This window comes from Aquarana catesbeiana, linkage group LG07 (assembly GCF_042186555.1).
Source record: "Aquarana catesbeiana isolate 2022-GZ linkage group LG07, ASM4218655v1, whole genome shotgun sequence".
Lineage (NCBI taxonomy): Eukaryota > Metazoa > Chordata > Amphibia > Anura > Ranidae > Aquarana > Aquarana catesbeiana.
This window is the reverse complement of record NC_133330.1, coordinates 17,771,465-17,795,292: the sequence shown is the minus strand read 5'-3', so window position 1 is coordinate 17,795,292 and position 23,828 is coordinate 17,771,465. Positions and strand designations below refer to the sequence as shown.

At 44.8% G+C, this 23,828-nt stretch overlaps 1 protein-coding gene across 4 annotated transcripts in view; it reads right to left on the bottom strand.

The window, feature by feature from the left end:
* Positions 1–1,147: 1,147 nt before the first annotated feature.
* Positions 1,148–23,828, bottom strand: part of LOC141102380 (galactosylgalactosylxylosylprotein 3-beta-glucuronosyltransferase 1-like) — a 44,594-nt gene continuing 21,913 nt past the window's right edge. Inside the window, exons 1-4 of one of the 4 annotated variants that reach the window (XM_073591333.1) lie at positions 15,940–16,084; positions 10,008–10,393; positions 1,685–1,978; positions 1,148–1,535 (exon numbers count right to left, since the gene is read on the bottom strand). In XM_073591333.1, coding sequence (XP_073447434.1) covers positions 1,455–1,535; positions 1,685–1,978; positions 10,008–10,393; positions 15,940–16,048 — 870 coding nt within the window. In that variant the 5' untranslated portion in view covers positions 16,049–16,084 and the 3' untranslated portion in view covers positions 1,148–1,454. Of the gene's footprint in view, positions 1,536–1,684; positions 1,979–10,007; positions 10,394–15,939; positions 16,102–23,828 lie in introns of those variants that run through there. The other 3 variants (XM_073591334.1, XM_073591335.1, XM_073591336.1) reach the window with 3 other exon arrangements.

Here is a 23,828-nt window from a genome sequence, read left to right as displayed (position 1 = left end):
ACATCCCAATCTTAGTCCCGTAGGGTTCAATATTGGGTTGGCCCACCCTTTACAGCTATAACAGCTTCATCTCTAATTAATGTACAGAACTTTGGCACAGTTAGGTGAACCTCCCACAAGCCAAACCCAGGTACAGTATATTACCAAAAGTAACATGAACTTTAATGACATCCCAGTCTTAGTCCGTAGGGTTCAATATTGAGTTGGCCCACCCTTTGCAGCTATAACAGCTTCAACTCTTCTGGGAAGGCCGTCCACAAGGTTTAGGAGGGTGTCTATGGGAATGTTTGACCATTCTTCCAGAAGCGCATTTGTGAGGTCAGGCACTGATGTTGGACGAGAAAGCCTGGCTCGCAGTCTCCGCTTTAATTCAACCAAAATGTGTTCTATCGGGTTGAGGCCAGTCAAGTTCCTCCACCCCAAACTTGCTCCTCCATGTCTTTATGGACGTTGCTTTGTGCTCTGGTGCGCAGTCATGTTGGAACAGGAAGGGGCCATCCCCAAACTGTTCCCACGAAGTTGGGAGCATGAAATTGTCCAAAATATTTTGGTATGCTGACGCCTTAAGGGTTTCCTTCACTGGAACTAAGGGGCCAAGCCCAACCCCCTAAAAATTAACCCAACACCATAATCACTCCCTCAACTAAATGATTTGGACCAGTGCGAGGTCCATAAAGACATGGAAGAGCGAGCCTGGGGTGGAGGAACTTGACTGGCCTCAACCCGATAGAACACCTTTGGGATGAATTACAGCCGAGACTGCGAGCCAGGTCTTCTCGTCCAACATCAGTGCCTGGCCTCACAAATGCGCTTCTAGAAGAATGGTCAAACATTCCCATAGACACACTCCTAAACCTTGTGGACGGCCTTCCCAGAAGAGGTGAAGCTGTTATAGCTGCCAAAGGGTGGGCCAACTCAATATTGAACCCTACGGACTAAGACTGGGATGTCATTAAAGTTCATGTTACTTTTGGTAATATACTGTACCTGGGTTTGGCTTGTGGGAGGTTCACCTAACTGTGCCAAAGTTCTGTACATTAAGCTGAACCCCTTTAAAGCCAATGAGAGCCTTACCTTCAATATTGAACCCTATGGACTAAGACTGGGATGCTATTGAATTTCATGTGCGTGTAAAGGCAGGTGTCCCAATACTTTTGACAATATAGTGTATATCTGTGCAAGACATCAAAGTCCTCTATGACAGAATTAGGTAACAGAGATATCTCTTCATCCATTGGGCAAGGAAGTCTATATTTCATCAAATGTTTGTACATAGATCCATGTATGAATATTGCGACCCTGGGCCGTTGTTCTCGGGTCAGCCTGGTCTTTTCCATCTCCGTCTGGCTCCAGTCAATTCATAAACACACAAATATTTCATCGTTACGTCTCTCCTTCCCGGGTGATGTGTCTCAATTTCGATCACTTATCACTTTTTTTTTTTTAAACATCACTTAAACTTCAACATTTTTGTCCGTGAAGTTTTTGTCATTGCGTAGACTTGGAGATTGAGTCTTTGTGTGCCACACCAAAATCTGCCGATTAAACAAGAATTGTCAAGATATACTTCAAATTCTCATCAAATCCTGCTGTAAGTTATATTTTTGATAGTGGAATAATAGCAAAGAACCACCCCCCCCCCCCCCCCCAGTGTGGAGGAGTATTGGAGTACCTGGCGACTTACCTTGGTGCAGTTGTCAGCCTTGGGCTCCAGCTCCTCCATTGTCACCAGGTCCTGCAGTAGACTGGGCTCTTGGTACCCCCCGGGTAAATCCAGACGAAACGTTGCTTTGCGCTTCTCCAGGATTAGCTTCAAGTTAATGGCGAATCCGGCCATGTCTATGGCGAATGACCGCTCTGGGACAAATTTCACCAACCACCCGACCACCTTCCCCTCCACGTTCACCTTCACCGATTCATAGCGGAGGTCCCCAACAAAAGCCACGGGCCAAACCGAGACCTTCTTTGTGTATCTCATCTGTAAAGAGGACCAGTGTCAATGAGCTAATCAGCACTTACCAAGTACTTTTTTTCAGGTGTGTGTTGGACCAGCTATGAAGGAAGGTGCTTCACAAATGATTGCAAATATAATTAACCAAAACCTCCGTCTTTCAATGAATTTTTTGAACTGGTTTAAGCTCTCCAAGTTCAATTATTTGCTTAAAGAGTAACTCCACTTTTGTTGAGAAAAAAAAAAAAAACATTCCCCTTTCATGTGACCCTCGCACCTCTCCTGCAGCTGCGACAACCCCCTCATTGTTGCCCCCAACTTGTCTCAGCAGTCAGCAGCAGAGAGGAGGACGGAACTCCTCCACCAGACACAGAGAGGCTCATATCTCCTCCCCACCCCCTCTTTTTCCCGTCTCAGCAGAGAGGAAGACACAGAACTCCTCATACAGATCTTACGCCTCTCTAGCACCCCCTTCTATCCGCCTCCCCTGGTCATCCGCATTCAGCAGACTCCAGCCCTCCTCTGGTCCTCCTGCAGACTTTCTGCTCCCCAGCCCCACCCCCAGCTTCTTCCCGGCAGCAACACAAGTTAAAGAGGGAGTCCACCTGAAAAAAAAAAAATATTAAAAGCCAGCAGCTACAAATACTGCAGCTGCTGACTTTTAATAAACGGACACTTACCTGTCCCAGGGTCCAGGGATGTCGGCAGCCGAAGCCGAGCAATAGCTCGGCTCTCAGCTGCTGCCGCCGCCATTCTCGGTGAGGGAATCAAGAAGTGAAGCGTTGCGGCTTCACTTCCCGGTTCCCTACTGCGCATGCGCGAGCCGCGCTGCGCGTCCTAAGTGGTCCCCGCTATCTCCTGGGACCTGTGTGTTTCCCGGGAGGGGGCGTGACTCGGGAGTCTATTCCCGGAAGTGGGTGCAGATACCTGTCTAATACAGGTATCTGCACCCCCCCCCCCCTGAAAGGTGCCAAATGTGGCACCGGAGGGGGGGAGGAATTAGATGAGTGGAAGTTCCACTTTTGGGTGGAACTCCGCTTTAAGGGGGTGGTGCGCTTTGATGTAGGAGAGGGTGAGGGACTCTAACTTCTGATCGTGGGGGGGGGTGGGGGGGTGCTCAAAGACATTTGAAGTAAGGGGAGTGGGGTGCACTGGACATCCATAGCTCCCAACTGTCCCTGATTTGGAACAAAGTCCCTCTGTCCCTCTTTCCTCCTCATTTGTCCCTCATTTTGATCTGAACTACATACAGGTGCATCTCATAAAATTAGAATATCATCAAAAAGTTAATTTATTTCAGTAATTCAATTCAAAAAGTGAAACTCATATATTTTATATACCGTATATACTTGAGTATAAGCCGAGTTTTTCAGCACATTTCTTTGTGCTGAAAGTGCCCCCCTCGGCTTATTCTCGAGTCAAGCACTTTTCTGCAGCATAGAATGACATTTTCCGAACCGACTTTGGGGCCCCGTATCTCAGGAACCCCAAATTTGGTGTGCAAACCCAGTGGAGCTAGCACTATAACATATCCAAAGCTGGGGTTCCTAGCACCAAGTGGCCCTGAGATACGAGGCCCCAAAGTCGGTTCAGAAAATGTCATTCTCTGCTGCAGAAAAGTGCTTGACATTTTCTGAACCGACTTTGGGGTTATGTATCTCGGGGCCACTTGGTGCTAGGAACCCCAGCTTTGGATATGTTATAGTGCTAGCTCCACTGGGTTTGCACACCAAAGTTGGGTTTCCTAGCACCAAGTGGCTCTGAGATACGGGGCCCCAAATTTGGTCAACTGTGTCCATCTGCAACAATGTAATTTCAGGACCCTTTGGGTCCAGAGACAAATGGCTGCAAATGGGCACAGTGAGGCTGCAAATGGGCATTGTTGACCCTCTTTTTCACTTACAGTAGCTGTGCATTTCTCACCCTAGGCTTATACTCGAGTCAATACGGTTTCCCAGTTTTTTGTGGTAAAATTAGGTGCCGCGGCTTATATTCGGGCCGACTTATACTCGAGTATATACGATAGATACACACAGAACATAAAAAAAAAAAACAACTATCGAGCTTCGTACCATTGGTCCAAGCTGTCCAATAAAAATGCTGCAGTGGAGGCTCTCCTCTCACTGCAGTGTCATAAAAGGGGGCGTGTCTAAAAAGACAAATGCTCCCTTCCAGCCCAGCCCTCTTAACGAGAAGGCAAAACATGTGTTTATGGGTATAAGATTTACCCACAATCCCATGTTTTTCTCACACAGTTAAGAGGGAGAATGAGAATCTGCTGCCTGCTGAAAAGGTACAAGCTAAATCGTATATTATTATGTTATATGTTATAAGATAATAATTTATTTATCAATTTACTGTGAAATTACTGGCTGGAAGTTATAACTTCAAACTTCAGTAATTTTTGTCTATTAAGTCACCTGCTTGAGTACAGATTTTGAAAATATAGTAAATTACCTTAAAAACAATATATAATAATTATTTGTATATTACTTATGGTAATTAACCCCTTGCCACCCAGGCCAAATCTGACAATTCTCTCCTACATGTAAAAATGATCTAATGTTTACTTGGCAGCCTCTGTAATAGGAAGTCCCGTCTCCTAGGCCACCATTGGACCACTGTTCTGTCTATCATAGGAGATTCTCACTGTATTTAATCTGTCGGCGCTTGTCCCGCCCCCCTCCCTGTCCCCCCTAGGCTGTAGATGGGCATCGATTAGGCTGCATTGATCGCAATGGTGAGGCTGCTGCATTGATGGCAATGGTGAGGCTGCTGCATTAATGGCAATGGTGAGGCTGCAGATGGGCACTGACCCTTATTTTGCTTCAAAGTTCCTTATTTAAAATGTAAGTTTTTTTCCTGAAACTTCCCTCTTAAAATGAATGTGCGTGTTATACGCCGATAAATACGGTATATCTTTTCATGTGACAACACTGAAGAAATGACACTTTGCTACAATGTAAAGTAGTGAGTGTACAGCTTGTATAACAGTGTAAATTTGCTGTCCCCTCAAAATAACTCAACACACAGCCATTAATGTCTAAACTGCTGGCAACAAAAGTGAGTACACCCCTAAGTGAAAATGTCCAAATTTGGCCCAATTAGCCATTTTCCCTCCCCAGGTGTCATGTGACTCATTAGTGTTACAAGGTCTCAGGTGTGAATGGGGAGCAGGTGTGTTAAATTTGATGTTATCGCTCTCACTTTCTCATAGTGGTCACTGGAAGTTCAACATGGCACCTCATGGCAAAGAACTCTCTGAGGATCTGAAAAAAAGAATTGTTGCTCTACATAAAGATGGCCTAGGCTATAAGAAGATTGTCAAGACCCTGAAACTGAGCTGCAGCACGGTGGCCAAGACCATACAGCGGTTTAATAGAACAGGTTCCATTTAAAACAGGCCTCTCCATGGTCAACCAAAGAAGTTTAGTGCACATGCTCAGTTTCATATCCAGAGGTTGTCTTTGGGAAATAGATGTATGAGCGCTGCCAGCATTGCTGCAGAAGTTGAAGGGGTGGGGGGTCAGCCTGTCAGTGCTCAGACCATACACTGCACACTGCATCAAATTGGTCTGCATGGCTGTCATCCCAGAAGGAAGCCTCTTCTAAAGATGATAGACAAGAAAGCCTGCAAACAGTTTGCTGAAGACAAGCAGACTAAGGACATGGATTACTGGAACCATGTCCTGTGGTCTGATGAGACCAAGATAAACTTATTTGGTTCAGATGGTGACAAGCGTGTGTGGCGGCAACCAGGTGAGGAGTACAAAGACAAGTGGGTCTTGCCTACAGTAAAGCATGATGGTGGGAGTGTCATGGTCTGGGGCTGCATGAGTGCTGCCGGCACTGGGGAACTACAGATCATTGAGGGAACCATGAATGCCAACATGTACTGTGACATACTAAAGCCAAGCATGATCCCCTACTTTTGAAGACTGGGCTGCAGGGCAGTATTCCAACATAATAACGACCCCAAGCACACCTCCAAGATGACCATTGCCTTGCTAAAGAAGCTGAGGGTAAAGGTGATGGACTGGGCAAGCATGTCTACAGACCTAAACCCTATTGAGCATCTGTGGGGCATCCTCAAACAGAAGATGGAGAAGCAGCTTTGCATAGTTGCCAACTGTCCCGGATTTCTCGGGACATTCCCGGGACTTAGACTCCATTCCCGAATTTGTGGTGTCCCAGGAAATGTCCCGAGAAATCCGGTTCTCGATTTTCGCCGCCGCTAGAGGTCCGCGGCCAGCGGAGACATTGTCTCCGCCGGCCGCCATCTTAAAGAAGTTCAGGAAGACGGCTAGGGGGGCTAGACGGAGCTCCTGCGTCGCCGCTCACCCTCTGCCTCGCCCCGCCTACCCCCCGCCCCGCTACCAGTCTGTTAGGGAAAGGGGCGGGGGTCCTAGCCATGCGGCCGGCAGACACACTAGGACACCTCTGAGGTAGGGGGGGCGCACCGCTGTGGGAATCTGATGTAAGGGGGGCTCCACTGGGGACACCTGATGTAAGGGGGGCTCCACTGGGGACACCTAATGTGAGGGGGGCTCCACTGGGGACACCTAATGTGAGGGGGGCTCCACTGGGGACACCTAATGTGAGGGGGGGCTCCACTGGGGACACCTAATGTGAGGGGGGGGCTCCACTGGGGACACCTGATGTGAGGGGGGGGCTCCACTGGGGACACCTAATGTGAGGGGGGCTCCACTGGGGACACCTAATGTGAGGGGGGCTCCACTGGGGACACCTAATGTGAGGGGGGCTCCACTGGGGACACCTAATGTGAGGGGGGGCTCCACTGGGGACACCTGATGTGAGGGGGGGCTCCACTGGGGACACCTGATGGGAGGGGGGGCTCCACTGGGGACACCTAATGTGAGGGGGGCTCCACTGGAGACACCTAATGTGAGGGGGGGCTCCACTGGGGACACCTGATGTGAGGGGGGGGCTCCACTGGGGACACCTGATGTGGGGGGGGGCTCCACTGGGGACACCTGATGTGAGGGGGGGCTCCACTGGGGACACCTGATGTGAGGGGGGGCTCCACTGGGGACACCTGATGTGAGGGGGGGCTCTGCTGAGGACTCCTGGTGTGAGGGGGGGCTCTGCCGAGGACTCCTGGTGTGAGGGGGGCTCTGCCGAGGACTCCTGGTGTGAGGGGGGCTCTGCCGAGGACTCCTGGTGTGAGGGGGGCTCTGCCGAGGACTCCTGGTGTGAGGGGGGGCTCTGCCGAGGACTCCTGGTGTGAGGGGGGGCTCCGCCGAGGACTCCTGGTGTGAGGGGGGCTCTGCCGAGGACTCCTGGTGTGAGGGGGGGCTCTGCCGAGGACTCCTGGTGTGAGGGGGGGCTCTGCCGAGGACTCCTGGTGTGAGGGGGGGCTCTGCCGAGGACTCCTGGTGTGAGGGGGGGCTCCGCCGAGGACTCCTGGTGTGAGGGGGGGCTCTGCCGAGGACTCCTGGTGTGAGGGGGGGCTCCGCCGAGGACTCCTGGTGTGAGGGGGGGCACCGCCGGGGGACTCCTGGTGTGAGGGGGGCTCCTATGGGGACATCTGATGTAAGGGGGGCTCCGCTGGGGGCACCTGATGCAAGGACGGACTCTGCTGGGACACCTGATGCAAGGACGGACTCTGCTGGGACATCTGACGCAAGGACGGACGGCTGGTGGCAGGCGACGTGGCTAGTGACACGCTCAGGGCTCCCACTGATTCTGCATTATGGTGAGTTGAATGATTTAATTTTATATTACAATGTAATAATAGAAATAATGCACTTCAATCATCCTGACACCATAACAACCATGGTGCCGGGATGATTGAAGTGCTAACACCCGGTGCTTGGAGTATCTTTATCTGCTGATTGTTAAACTTTCTAGAATACACATATTTTTATTGTGTAGGATCTAGGGCTGCTGTCTCGTCATTTCCCTCTCCCCTTTCCCCCTCTCCCCCTCTCCCCCTTTCCCTCTCCATCCCTCATTCATCTCAGACTCTAACCACGCCCTCTTGAGCCACGCCCATTTAAGCCACACCCGCCATGTCGCGTAAACCACGCCCATTTTTTTGCTACGCGCGCCGCACTTGTATATTTTTCCTAATCCACGCCTGCAAACGAATGCCCCGCCCCTAATTATTGTACGGCTCCGCCTACAGCCAAAAAAGTGTCCCACATTTTTTTTTTTTACGATGTTGGCAACTATGGCTTTGTGATGTCATCATGGAGGAGTGGAAGAGGACTCCAGTGGCAACCTGTGAAGCTCTGGTGAACTCCATGCCCAAGAGGGTTAAGGCAGTGCTGGAAAATAATGGTGGCCACACACAATATTGACACTTTGGGCCCAATTTGGACATTTTCACTTAGGGGTGTACTCACTTTTGTTGCCAGCGGTTTAGACATTAATGGCTGTGTGTTGAGTTATTTTGAGGGGACTGCAAATTTACACTGTTATACAAGCTGTACACTCACTACTTTACATTGTAGACAAGTGTCATTTCTTCAGTGTTGTCACATGAAAAGATAGAATAAAATATTTACAAAAATGTGAGGGGTGTACTGACTTTTGTGAGATACTGTATATACATTGGTGGTCATTAGGACGATGATTGTCTGTTACACTGGTGGTGAGTAGTTGGAAGACTGTCCATTACATTGGTGGTGAAAAGGGGGGAAGACTGTCCATTACAATGATGGTCAGTGGGAGAAAACTGTCAGTTACATTGGTGATGAGAAGGGCAATGCAGTCAAAGCATAGCAAGTAGTAGATGGTTTTATTTGTACAATTGACAACTTGTAGTGTACGAGACATCAAAGCACATATTAGACCCACCAGGGGGTCAGAAGGGCAGTCGCGATGGGACCCGCGTGTGAAGGCAAGGATGCCTGCACCATATAGGGTCTAGCCGGGTAGTGTGCAGGGTGTCTGGCCAGGTGGTATGCAGCATGTGTAGATGGTGAAGAAAACAGGTGTCCACCCTATACGGTGCGGACATCCTTGCCTCCACACGAGGGTCCCCGCGCAACTGCCTTTCCGACCCCTAGCAGATCTGATATGCGTTTTTGATGTCTACTACACTGTAAGTTGCCAATTGTACAAATAAAACGACGGTCTTTTATTGCATGTTGCACTTAGAGTGGCGCTCTTTGTTTTTGTGTACTTAGATGAGTGAGGGGGAAGACCGTCCATTACATTGGTGGTCTATAGGAAGAACAACTCCCAGTACAGGTGTTTAGGAGGTGTAAGACTTTCCCTGTCCTTTGCTGGGCCTTGCTGTATAAGACCTTTCGAGTCGAAGACTGTGTTGTGGCTAAACTATAAAGTAATCCAGTAAATATATCCCTATTATATAGAACAGGGGTCTCCAAACTGCAGCCTGCAGGCCATATGTGGCCCATTGCTTGTCTTTTTCTATCCCCTAGGGGCACTGTTCCTCCCATTTATACAAGGCACAATTCCTCCCTCTGACACCAACGATGAGGCACCAATCCTTCCACTGACACCAACAGTGGGGCATAATACCTGCAACTGTCACCAACAATGGGGCACTATTCCTTCTCCTGCTGACCACAGGCACTATGTATTTTTTTTTCTCCCACTGACCACCAAGCCTGAAGCATTGTCTACTCCCACTATCCCCACTCAAGTCTGAAGGATAGTAAATTAGTCCTTTGTCAAGAAAGTTTGGAGACCCCTGATACAGAACATGCTGTAAGATCTGTCTAAGACAGGGCATACACAGGTAGATCTCTCATCAAATCATTGTCCAACAGAGAGATTTGCTTTTTACTCCCCACAGATAAACCCTGTTAGACCATTTTACCTATGGACTTGGGTGCTCATTTTGTTCTACTCACCAAAAAATGATTTACAAAAAAGTTTGGTGTTTGCCAACTTATTGCAGCTAAACATGCCCAGAGTTGGCGCACTGGTAGCACAATATGGTGTGTGTATGGGCCAAGCTGACACTTGGTTGCATTTAGAATGAGACAGGTCAGTGCAGCCTCCCTGACCCCCCCCCCCCTGTGGATGACACTGAGACATGGTACACATCCCCACGGCTCACCTCTTCAAAGATCTCCAGGCTGTAGGTATTGTCATCATCTGCGAAGTACACCACTCCCTCGGGGGCATCCTCAGGGTAAAATGTCTCCCGCAGCCAGCTGAGGCCCAAATTCCTTTGGAAGGTCCCACGGGCTTTGGTCACCCCTTCCATGGTCTGGATGCACAGGTGAGTGTACGGGATCCCTGAGTTCTGCAGGAGGTTCGCGACTAGCTGAGTCTTTTGTGGGGCATCTTCCACCACAATCCAGTGCAGGGCTGGGACTTGCCGAAACGTTTGGGAGAGGCGAGTCAGTTCTGCTTTCTGGACTAGACGGGTGTACGTTGGGGTGATGAGGAAGATGGTGGGAATTGTGACCTTCTCCGACTCAAAACTCCGTAATTTAAGAGCTGAAAAAAATGAAAATATGAATTAATCCCAAGAATGTGTGTTTAAAACCTACCAATTTTTGTGTAAAGTGTTGAGAAATATAAAAGAGTTAATAAGCTCTTGATTGGACTCATATTGGTTAAACAGATAGTAGATTTTCCCGGAATCACCCTCAAAGAGCCACCGGAATCGCCAACTTATCATGGAGTGGGGCTTCCAGTTCTCCTCCGAACCAAAGTTCTTTTTTTAAATTAGAAAGGTGTTTTGTTGTAAACACAGAAAAGAGGAATTGTATAGTAAAATAAAATACACATTTCCAGCACATACAAAGCCTGAACCCAACTTCAAACTGTACCCTAGTTCTAAGTCTACCCATCACCCTAGTTTTAATCCTTATTCTAACCCTAACTCTAGTTTTAACCCTAACACTAGTTCTTGTTCTAACCCTTGTTTGAACCTTAGTTTTAACTGTAATTCTACACCCAACTGTCAGGGCTGGGCTCAGCCCTTCCTTCTCAGAGCTGGCGGCTCAGCTGTTGGCTAATTGCCAGCTCCTATCTCTCCACAGTTACTCAGCTGTTGATGATATCCTGCTCCTCAGTCCTGCTGACTTAAGCCGTTCAGCCCAGTGGATCTCTGCCTTCGCCTTGGTCAACATCACAGAAACTCTCTCCTGTGATCCTGTTTAAGATTTGCTTTGCTGACATTCCTTCTGGCTCCAGATCCTGCTTGCTGTTCCACTACATTGATCCCTGACTTCTGGCTTGGCTGACTATCCTTTCCGGTTACTGAAGTTTGGCTATGTTTTGACTACGTTTGTTCTTTTTACTTTTATTATTAAACAAGTGTAATTTAACTGTACTTCTGTCTCAGCCTGATTTCATGGTTTCTGACACCAACCCTAGCTGGATTAACTACTACTAGATATACCATGACCTGAACAAATGGGAACCGTGACACAAAATTGGCAATTGTTTGTGGGATAAAATTAATAACAATAGCTGTGCTATTGTCTGTAATTATAAAGTGACAATTACTATATAAAGTGCAAGTTGTGCTTAAAAAGTGCTAAACAGGCTTAAAAAAATGCAATACTGTTGAAAAAAAGTGTTCCTCCTGCGTATTCCCAAGTAAAAGTGCTTTATTTTGTGCAAAAAAATATGCAAATCTTCATGCTCAGTCAGCAACCAAAAAAGGCCCTCCTAGGACCGCACACACCGAATGTTGTTGACCCCCTAAGCATATACTAAGGTAGGTCAAAACACACTTAATGTGACTGGTCAGTCTCTCGTGTTGCTCCCCATCTGGGTCACATTTATTCATACAAAGGAAACCAGAGAGGGTATCATCGCATAACACCTTTTATTATACAAATACAAGTTTTGGACACTCACATTTTCTGGGTGCCTATCCGGCACCAGGAACTATCTGCTGTCAATCTGAATCAAGTCGCACTCATCCTGAGTCTCCAATGGCTTGTAAAAGCCAGTTTGTGTTCCACCTGGCAGGAAGTGGAAATGACGTAGTGCCGTGCGTGTGCGCCCCTGCGTGTTTCGTCACTAGGACATTATCAGGAGACGCTGGTATGTGCTTAGGGTGTCAAAAACCATCAGGGAGTGTGGTCCTAGAAGGGATTTTTTTTGGTTGGTGATTGAGCACGAAGATTTGCAGCTTTTTTGCACAAGATAAAACACCTTTCTTTGGGAATACGCAGGTTAAGCACTTTTTTCAACACTATTTCAACACTACTGTTTAGCACTTTTTAAGCACAACAGTTGTTATTAATTTTATCACTGATTGTGTTTCACACAAATTATAGCAGCAGTTTTCCGACTTTTTTTAAATTTTTTTTTTAATGATATATTTGATTAATTTGATGTATCACTGGAGGTATAGCGCAGCTTACACACACTTACTGGTGAGAACTGAAGAAGCTGCTTGAATAAGTGAGAAAATGCCTTTACAAAAACAAAATTTAAGTCCGGTTAAATGTGATTATATTACTACCGGACAAATAAGGCCCTTCACTAGACATTTATGATTTGTTTTGTTACAAAACGAAATTCGGGTAAAATTTTTGTTATTCAGAGAACTGCGCTATGTAAACTGCTTAAAGCGCTACGTAAACTCCTGTATAATCCTGTATAATAATAATAATATAATAATCCAAATCCCCGAATCAGAATAGTAATGAATTTCAATTAATTAAATTATATATATAAAATGAATAGTTTATTTATATTCATCCATTTAATTTGGATGACAGGATGCGATAGTTTGGGCCTCTTGTTAATGTTTGTAGCATCCAAAATAACGTAGCGACACTACGAATGATCCGAATTGGTTCAGATTCTTTTATTTTAGTTGTCTCTTGGATAATCGGTCAATTCTTTTAGCATTAACATTTCTCATTATTATAAAAAGTGCACTACATGGGGAATGGAAACATTAAATACAGGAAGGTATAAAAGTGAAAGTTGATTCCTACTTGTGTTGAGCTTGGATGGAGGTGGATCCATCAGAATCTCTGAATCATAACATAACAATTGAATCTGAAATTAATTTTGTTCCATTCGTTAATTTCGTTACTCCAGTCAATATCATCCAATCAGCTCATTCCATTTCTCTTTATGGGTTAGACTAGCAGGAATGACTCAGAGTGCATAAGTAACCCCCCGAAAAAACAAATTAACATTTTAAAGTTAATATACCCAATCTTCCGAAATAACTTCCAAAAATACGACTCGATTCCCAACAACGAACATACTAAATGGCTCCAAATTTACGAAAACGAATCATTCTAAGAACCAATGTGATGAAATTAAATGATTTACTTAACAAATTGATCCAAAACTAAACTAAATACATTTTTTCATTGTGCACATCTCTATCCTTCGCAGACATCCCTAAAACAGTTTTTAACCCTAATTCTAAATACTCTAATCTTAATCCTAGGCCTAGTTTTAAAATTCCCCCTAGTTCTAACTCTAACCCTATTTCTAATCCTAATCCTAGTTTACACTTTCATTCTGACCCTGAACCAAGTTCTAACTCTTGTTCAAATCTTAACCCTAGATCTAACCTTAATTCTAAGGCTACCCCAACCCAAGTTCTGCGTTAACCCTAATTGTAACCGTAATTATAATTCTAACCCTATTTCTAACTCAAATTCTAGTTTAACCTCAAATCCAGCTCTCATCCAAACCTTACCTTAGTTGTAAATCTTCCCCTCACCCTAATTTGAATCCTTATTATAAACCTAACTCTAGTTCTAACTTGTTTTAACCATAGTTCTAGCACTAACCCTAGGCTGAACCCTAGTTTTAACCATAATTTTATGCCTAACTTTAGTTGGATTAACTATTACTAGATATATTGTGACCTGAATAAATGAGAATCTTCAGAGACATATTGAAAATCATTTGGAGATGTATACCCTGAAACTGGTCAGAACAGAAGAAGTTGCTCAAATAACCTACAAAACGTCTTTAACATTACAGAACCAAAACAGAAGTCCAGTTGAATGACTAACTACTACTAGATAGACCATGACCTAGATATATGTCACAGACATATTGGCAAACATTTTTAGATGTATACGCTAAAACTGGTGAGAACTGAAGAAGTGGCTTGAGTAAGCTATGAAACATCTTCAACATTTCAGAACCAAAACAGAAGTCCAGTGGAACGTGACTATTACTAGATATACCATGGCCCAGATAAATGAGATTCTTCACAGACACCCTTAAATCAGATTTTAACCCTAATTCTAGATACTTTAACCCTAGCTCTAACCATGCCCCCATTTCTAACTCTAACCCTAGTTCTACTTATAGCTCTATCTCTACTTCTAATCATAATACTAGTTTAAACTTCAGTTCTAACTCTGATTCTAGTTCTAACTCTCGTTCAAATCTTAACCTTAGTTCTAACTTAATTTTAAGACCAACTCAAACCCTTTTTCAAACCTATGTTCTACCCCAAGTTAAAACCCTAACCATAGTTCTAATTCTGACCCTAGTTCTAACTCTTGTTCAGGTCTTGACCCTAGCTCTAGCCTTAATTCCAACGTTTAACAGCTAATCTATGTTCTAACCCCAAACCCTAGTTTAAACCCTAACCATAGTTTTATCCCTAAGTCCAAAGCAATATTCCTAATGCACACGTCACTGAAAATGGCTGAAAAGTAAGTGGGTGCTGCAGTGACCGCTGGCTGGAGACAGGAAAGACTTCAAGGCAAGAGATATGTCACCAAGGAACTCCATAAAAGGGTTCAACACTTTATTGAATGATCACATCATAACAGTAGATAGCGATGTTTTGGAGTCACGCAGGACCCCTTAATGTCATATGCCTGTTCTGTATGGCTTCTAAACATTGCTATCTTCTGCTGTGATGTGATCATTCACTAAAGCACTGAACCCTTTCATGGAGTTCCCTGGTGTGCTTGTGACATTTTTCTTTCCTCATAGTTCTAACTCTAATGCTAGTTCTACCTCTTTCTCAAACCTTATTTGGGAATTGAAGGTATTTGTACTTACTGCTTTTTGAAAAACATGTCCAAAGCAATATTCCCAATGCACGCATTCCTGAAAATGGCTGAAAAGTAGGTGGGTGCTGCAGCATCCGCCGACTGGAGACCAGAAAGTCTTCAAGGCAAGAGATATGTCACCAGCACACCAGGGAACTCCATAAATGGGTTCAACGCTTTATTGAATGATCACGTCGCAGCAGATGATAGCGATGTTTTGGAATCCCGCAGGACTGCTTAACGTCACATGCCTGATGAAGGGATCCTGCATGGCTCCGAAAGATTTCTATCTTCTGCTGTGATGTGAACCTTTTATGGACTTCCCTGGTGTGCTGGTGACATGTCTCTTGTCTCATAATTCTAACCCTGACACTCATTCTAACTCTTTCTTAAACCTAATCCCACTAGTATTGGGGTATAGATGGATGTTCGCAGGTTCACAACACAGGGTCCAGGGATGCCACCCAGTAATCTGACACCAGCAGAAAATTAGGCCCATGATAAAAAGCCAATTATATGGATCAACACAGAAAACACCCTAGGTAGTCCCATTGCTTCAATAACAACACACAGCGGGTGTAGAACTACAAATCCCAGTGTTCTTATAGCAGCACACAGTAGGTATAGAACTACAAGACCTAATGCTCCAATGAGCAACTTGATCCCTCAGGAACCCCCTTTTAATTCTGATCTCCCCATTTTTCCTTTAACCCCTTTCCCTAGTACAGGTCTCAGACTACCTGGCCCCTTTTTTTATTCTGACCCCCCCATTTTCCCTCTGACCCCTTTCCCATGTACAGGTCCCTGTCTCTGGGTCACACATTGCCAGTATTGGGATATTTGTCCATATGCTGCGTAATCCAGCATGCCAGTTTTGTGGTCTCCACACCCCCGGTATAGCTATTGATTGATCAGCCATGCCAATCAGCTGACTGATTTACACTCTGATTAGTTCTGCAAGTAAAATATGTAGTTGTTGACTAACATTGAAACAAGTGAACAAGTGAAACAGCAGTTACTCTTACAGGTACCTACCTGAATCTCCATACCCACCTGGGAGGTTTGCTGCATTCAGTGAAATATAGAGAAGAAGACCCAGAGAGAGAAGATTCAGCAAGATGAGCAAAACGCTCCGTGTCCTCATTGTGATGTCTTTATTCTGCAGAGTACGCCAAGCAATGCAATATAACCGGATGGGTACTATTTAACTTGTGGGTGCCAAAACATAATGATATTTACTTTAATCAGTGTGTAAAATATGACATTCAGAGTTCCGGAACAATGACACACTGACAATTGGGGGTCTAAGAACATGTACATGAACAGCCAAAAGATTCCAAAGCTAGTGGTGGAGGTCCAAATTTATATTGTTACTACACCGTACACCGGCACATGGCACTCTGACATTTGGGGGTCGCAGAACAATGACACACTGATACTTGGGGGTCTAAGAACATGTACATGAACAGCCAAAAGATTCCAAAACTAGTGGTGGAGGTCCAAATTTATATTGTTACTACACCGTACACCGGTACATGGCACTCTGACATTTGGGGGTCGCAGAACAATGACACACTGATACTTGGTGTACCCAGAAAAATTATTTACACTCATGGTTCCAGAACAATGACACAACATTTTGGGGCCCCAAAACAATGACTGACACTCAGGACTCAAGAGCAATGATACACTGACACTTGGGGTCCACAACAAAGACACGCTGACACTTGGGGGTCCAGAACAATGACACACTGACACTTGGGGTCCACAACAAAGACACGCTGACACTTGGGGGTCCAGAACAATGACACACTGACACTTGGGGGTCCAAGAACATGTACATGAACAGTGAAAAGATTCCAAAGCTAGTGGTGGAGGTCCAAATGCATATTGTTACTACACCATACACCGACACATGGCACTTTGAGGTACAAAACAAAGACACATTGACATGTGGGAGCCCCCCAAAAAAACACACTGACACCTGGGAATTCAGAACAATGACACACTGATGCTTGGGGTACAAGAATAATGACACACTGACACTTGAGGTACCCAGAAAAATCATTTACACTCAGGGTTCCAGAACAATGACACAACATTTTGGGGCCCCAAAACAATGACTGACACTCAGGACTCAAAAGCAATGACACACTGACACTTGGGGGTCCACAGCAATGACACACTGACACTTGGGGGTCCCAGAACAATAACACAATGACACTTGGGGTCCCCAAGTGAAGACACACTGACACTTGGTTGTCCAGAACAATGACACACTGACACTTGGGGGTCCGAGAACAATGACACACTGACACTTGGGGGTCCCAGAACAATGATACACTGACACTTGGGGGTCCGAGAACAATTACACACTGACACTTGGGGATCCCAGAACAATAACACACTGACACTTGGGGGTCCGAGAACAATGACACAGATGATAGCAATGTTTTGGAACCACGCAGGACCGCTTAACGTCACATGCCTGATGAAGGGGTCCTGCATGGCTCCGAAAGGTTGCTATCTTCTGCTGTGATGTGAACCTTTTATGAACTTCCCTGGTGTGCTGGTGACATTTCTCTTGCCTCATAATTCTAACCCTGGCACTCATTCTAACTCTTTCTCAAACCTAATCCCTAGTCCTAAACCGAGTTAGCGTTTTAGGGGAATTGAAGGTATTCGTACTTATTACTTTTTGGCAAACATGTTGAGATCAGCAGAAACACTGCATATGATTTATCATAGTGTTGGGACTAGAGTCAGTGTTGAGGTTGGATTCATGAGATACAACCACAAATTGTTGAGCTAAAGTACTGATCTGTGAGATGTTAAAACTGATGTTTGAGATAAAGTTCTGATTCATGAGAAATAGAAACTTTCGGTAAGGATTGATACATTTCATGTGAAGAAATTCTGATCCCACACACCGAAGATATTTAGGTTTGTAAATTGAACATTTTTAACAGAAAATTATTGTGCTTTACAAATATTACATATATCCTTGTGAATTGGTTGTAATAATTTTGGCTTTAAAGTAAATGAAAACAGTTTCACTTTTTGGGAGCCAGCCACAGATTCTAGAAACCTGTGTAATGTGATGATAATGTTCTACTGATCAAATATTTATAAATCAGATTTGACAAATAATTGATCTTCTGATTATCGAATGCAAAATGAAAAAACTTCACAATTCTCCCACCTGGAAGTCGCCACCCTCTGCGGTACTTCAGTTTATTATATTTTAAATTGTTTACAATAATAACAATTTTGTTCCCTTTGCGAAAAATTCTGGAACAAATTTGGAAGAAATCAGTGAAGAACACAAGCAAAGAGGGAACACACCACGACCGAGTACAAAGAATGCAGCGTCCGGGGTGTTTGTAGATTGGGAGTGTTTTCTGAGGGTCTTTATTGAGGCTGCTTTTGGGAGGTATTTATTGGGGTCTTTATGGGGGGGGGTGTTTTGGGTTTGTTTAGTGTGGGTGCTTTTTGGAGTGTTTATAAGAGGTGTTTTTAGGGGTGTTTATTGGTGGTGTTTCAAAACACAAAAGTGGATGGGAAGTCTATAACAAACAGAGGTTAAATGTCAGTTAAGGTCCTGGTATCTACAATAAAGAGAGGCCCGGAGTAAAAGAGTGAAAAGACATGGACGGAGGTCTGGCATGACAGGGGTTAAAGGGGTTTGGGTCAAGGAGTGGTTTCAGCCTAGTCTGATAGGAAATATAAGTGGTGGGACTTACTTGATTGGTGTGTAGCACACTGGAGTTTAGGCAGAGATGCTCCTCACAAATTTACTTTCCAGGAGTAGCTACCCTGGATGATTGTTAGAGATCTACTGATTCCTCCCTAAGTTTGGCTTGGTTGCACTTGTCTCTACCAACACTAGGTGGCCGGGTACTTGGTGGTGCTGGATATGAAAAGGGCAACGCAAGGTCAAGTTATGGGTATGTGGGTATCTCAGCCAATGGGCAAGGGTTTCTTTGAATCCCATGGCCTGCTGGGAGCGACTATATATATTCAGGTGGAGTCAGGTGATCTATGTTCTGTGCCACCTGGACGGCTGTCTGGGTGGACATGTGTCGTATTGCCCGGGCTGCTAGGCCAGAGATTGGGCCTATCCCGGGGGCATCTGGCTGCTAGGCTGTCTGAGGGCCTATCCAGAAGCAAGAGAGCAGCGTAGGGTTGGGATTGCGGCTTGCAGTCAAACCAGAAGTGACGGTTCTGCCGGCCGGAGAACCTGTCAGTGGTCGGAGGTAGAGGGGAAGCTGTCGCCACTAAGGAACCATCCACCTTATTACCAGGGACCACAGTGAGTAACTGAAGCAAGTACCGAAGCAGTATTCTCACCGAACAGCCACGGTGGAAAATTGGGAAACTTGAGGCGGTGATCAAGCCAGGGATCCAGCCAGTGTAGGTGACACTTGCAGAGCAGCCTTGTGTGCCAAGCCAGGGACCAGACAGGCCAGTGGGGTGAGTCTTGAGAAGCATCAGGAGTGCCAAGCTAGGGACCCAGCAGAGAGGCTGGGGTGACGCTTGAGGAAGATACTACAGTGAAGATTGGAGGAGCCCAAGGGATTCAGTGGCAGTGAATCAGTGGGTCTAGTGAGAGACCTGGAGCTCAGAACTACAAAACTACAAGGAGAAGTTGTAGTGAAGGTGAAAGAACTGTTACGCTTTGTGTTAATAACGGTTAAAGACTGTTGCCATAGGAGACAGCATTCCTGCATGTGCAGATGTGGCGTCTTGCTGGATGACTTCTCCTGTACGGCTGTCCTCCTATTGAAGTCTCGGAGTCTGCTAATTGAACTTGCAACTACTTAAGGGTATCCTGTCCCTAACCCTCTTTCCAACAAAAAGTTTGCAAGAGAAATAAACATCTCTTTGCATTCAAGTGTCTGGCACCCAATAGCTTTATCCACCTTACACCCACTATGCATCACAACCCACCATATACTGAAGGATGTCAGCTATCTCTGGCCCTGGAGGTTCTCATTAGATCGAAGGAGGCCGGAGACCTTGCTACAGATGTCTAGGTCAGGAATGGGTAGAGCTATAGGGAGTAGTCAAGCTAGGGGTCTGAGGGCGTCTTCTTGTTTCTAGATTTTGGTTCTGGGGTCCCTCCCCCCTACTGTTTTAAAGAGGCTTTATTGTTTTTGATGTTTTTCTTTGTCATAGCAGTAAGCGGGGTACAAGGTCCTCGTATGTTAGTATTGGGCAAACATATACTTGGTAGAGACCCATCTGAGGTACGGCTTCCAGTAGTTAATATGTTGGTTTCTGAGACTGGTTGTCTCTGAGTCGGTGCTGTGGCGGCTGAAGGCCTAATAAGTTGGACGCAGGTACTTTCTTCTTTAATGCCTACCAGGACCTTGAGACTCCATTAAAACTGGGTTTAACGTGTTATTTACCTGTTATGTATACGGTTTGGTAATAAAAGATTGCTATGGCCATTTAACTCCAGCTTGTGGTCATGTGGTTATTTATAAGGGATGAAGGGAGTGATAGTCAGAGCAGAATGAAGACAAATCATCTTTAATACCCTAGTCATGTCTCATGTGGTATTGGGGTATAGATGAATGTTCGCAGGTGAAACCAGCAGAAAATCAACCCCATGATAAAATGCCAATTATATGGATCAACACGGAACACACCCTAGGTAGAACCTAGGTAGTCCCATTGCTTCAATAACAACACACAGCGGACGTAGAACTACAAATCCCAGTGTTCTTATAGCAGCACACAGCAGGTATAGAACTACAAGACCTATTGCTCCAATGAGCAGCCGGATCCCTCAGGAACCCCCTTTTACTTCTGACCCCCCCCCCCCCATTTTTCCTTTAACCCCTCTCCTTAGTACAGGTCTCGGACTACCTGGCCCCCTTTTTTATTCTGATCCCCATTTTGCCTCTGACCCCTTTCCCTTGTACAGGTCCCTGTCTCTGGGTCACACATTGCCAGTATTAGGATATTTGTCCATATGCTGCGTAATCCAGCATGCCAGTACCTACCTGAATCTCCATACCCACCTGGGAGGTTTGCTGCATTCAGTGAAATATAGAGAAGACCCAGAGAGAGAAGAATCAGCAAGATGAGCAAAACGCTCTGTGTCTTAATTGTGATGTCTTAATTCTGCAGAGTATGCCAAGCAATGCAATATAACTGGATGGGTAATATTTAACTTGTGTGTGCCAAAACATAATGATATTTACTTGACTCATTGTGTAAAATATGAGATTCAGAGTTCCAGAACAATGACACACTGGCAGTTAGGGGTCTAATGCCGTGTACACACAGGCGGAGTTTTCGACCGGACTGGTCCGACGGAACAAATCCGGCGGACAATCGGATCGTGTGTGGGCTTCATCGGACCTTCTGCTGACTTTTTCTGTTGAAAATCAGACGGACTTTAGATTTAGAACATGTTTCAAATCTTTCCGACGGACTCGAGTCCGATCGAAAAATCCGTTCGTATGTCATCACGTTCAAAGGAACGGACTTTCGAACGGACTTTAGTCCGTTCGTGTGTGGCCAAGTCCGTCGTAACTCCGTCGAAAGTCCGTCGGAAAGACCGTCGGACGCTTGATGCTGAAAAGTCCGTCCGTGTGTACACAGCATAAGAACATGTACATGAACAGCCAAAAGATTCCAAAGCTAGTGGTGGAGGTCCAAATTCATATTGTTACTACACCGTACACCGGCATATGGCACTCTGACATTTGGGGGTCGCAGAACAATGACACACTGATACTTGGGGTACCCAGAAAAATTATTTACACTCATGGTTCCAGAACAATGACACAACATTTTGGGGCCCCAAAACAATGACTGACGCTCAGGGCTCAAGAGCAATGACACACTGACACTTGGGGGCCACAACAAAGACATGCTGACACTTGGGGGTCCAGAACAATGACACACTGACACTTGGGGGTCCCAGAACAATGACACACTGACAATTGGGGGTCCAAGAACATGTCCATGAACAGCCAAAAGATTCAAAAGCTAGTGGTGGAGGTCCAAATTCATATTGTTACTACACCATACACCAACACATGGCACTCTGACATTTGACATGGCACTCAGACAATGACACACTGATACTTGGAGGTAGAAAACAAAGACACATTGACATGTGAGAGCCCCCAAAAAAAGACACACTGACACCTGGGAATTCAGAACAATGACACACTGATGCTTGGGGTACAAGAATAATGACACACTGACACTTGAGGTACCCAGAAAAATCATTTACACTCAGGGTTCCAGAACAATGACACAACATTTTGGCACTCGGTGTGACACTCAGTGTGTTATTGTTCTGGGACCCCCAAGTGTTAGTGTATCATTGTTCTGTATCCCCAAGTATCAATGTATCATTGTTCTGGACTACCAAGTGTCAGTGTGTCTTCATTTGGGTACCCCCCAAGTGTCAGTGTGTCATTGTTGTGGACCCCCAAGTGTCAGTGTGTCATTGTTGTGGACCCCCAAGTGTCAGTATGTCATTGTTGTGGACCACCAAGTGACACTTGGGGGTCCAAGAACAATGACACACTGATACTTCAGGGGTGCGGTAGTCTTTGTCTCTTGGATAATCAGTCAATTCTTTTAGCATTAACATTTCTCATTATTATAAAAAGTGCACTACATGGGAAATGGAAACATATTTCAATAAATACAGAAAGGTATAAAAGTGAAAGATGATTCCTACGTGTGTTTAGCTTGGATGGAGGTGGATCCATCAGAATCTACGAATCATAACATAACAATTGAATCTGAAATTAATTTCGTTCCATTCGTTAATTTCATTACTCCAGTCAATATCGCCCAATCAGCTCAATCTATTTCTCTTTGAGGGTTAAAATAGCAGGAATGACTCGGAGTGCATAAGTAATCTCCCGAAAAAACGAATTAACACTTTAAAGTTAATATAGCCAATCTTCCCAAATAACTTCCGAGATTACGAATCGATTCTGAACAACGAGCATGCGAAATGAATCCAAATTTACGAAAATGAATCATTCTAAGAATCAATATGATGAAATGAAACAATTTACTTAACAAATTAATCTGAAATGAAACTAAATATTTTTTTTTTCATTGTGCATTGAACACTAATTCTAAATACTCTAACTCTAGTTCTAATCTTAGTCCTAGGCCTAGTTTTAACATTCCCCCTAGTTCTAACGCTAACCCTATTTCTAATCCTAAACCTAGTTTACAATTTCATTCTGACTCTGAACCAAATTGTAACTCTTGTTCAAATCTTACCCTAGATCTAACCTTAATTCTAAGATTACCCCATCCCAAGTACTGCCCCAACCCTAATTTTAACCGTAATTATAATTCTAACCCTATTTCTAACTCAAATTCTAGTTTAACCTCAAATCCAGTGCTCATCCAAACCTTACCTTGGTTGTAAATCTTTCCCACACTCAAATTTGAATCCTTATTATAACCCTAACTCTAGTTCCAACTTGTTCTAACCCTAGTTCTAGCACTAACCCTAGGCTGAACCCTAGTTTTAACCATAGTTTTATGCCTAACTTTAGTTGGATTAACTATTACTGGATGTATCGTGACCTGAATAAATGAGAATCTTCGGAGACAGATTGGCAATCATTTGGAGATGTATACCCTGAAACTGATGAGAACAGAAGAAATGGTTTAAATAAGTTACAAAACGTCTATAACAATACAGAACCAAAACAGAAGTCCAGTTGAATGTGACTAACAACTACTAGATAGACCATGACCTAGATATATGGGAACCGTCACAGATATATTGGCAAACATTTTGAGATGTACTGTATACGCTAAAACTGGTGAGAACTGAAGAAGTGGCTTGAGTAAGCTACGAAACATCTTCAACATTTCAGAACCAAAACAGAAGTCCACTTGAACGTGACTATTACTAGATATAC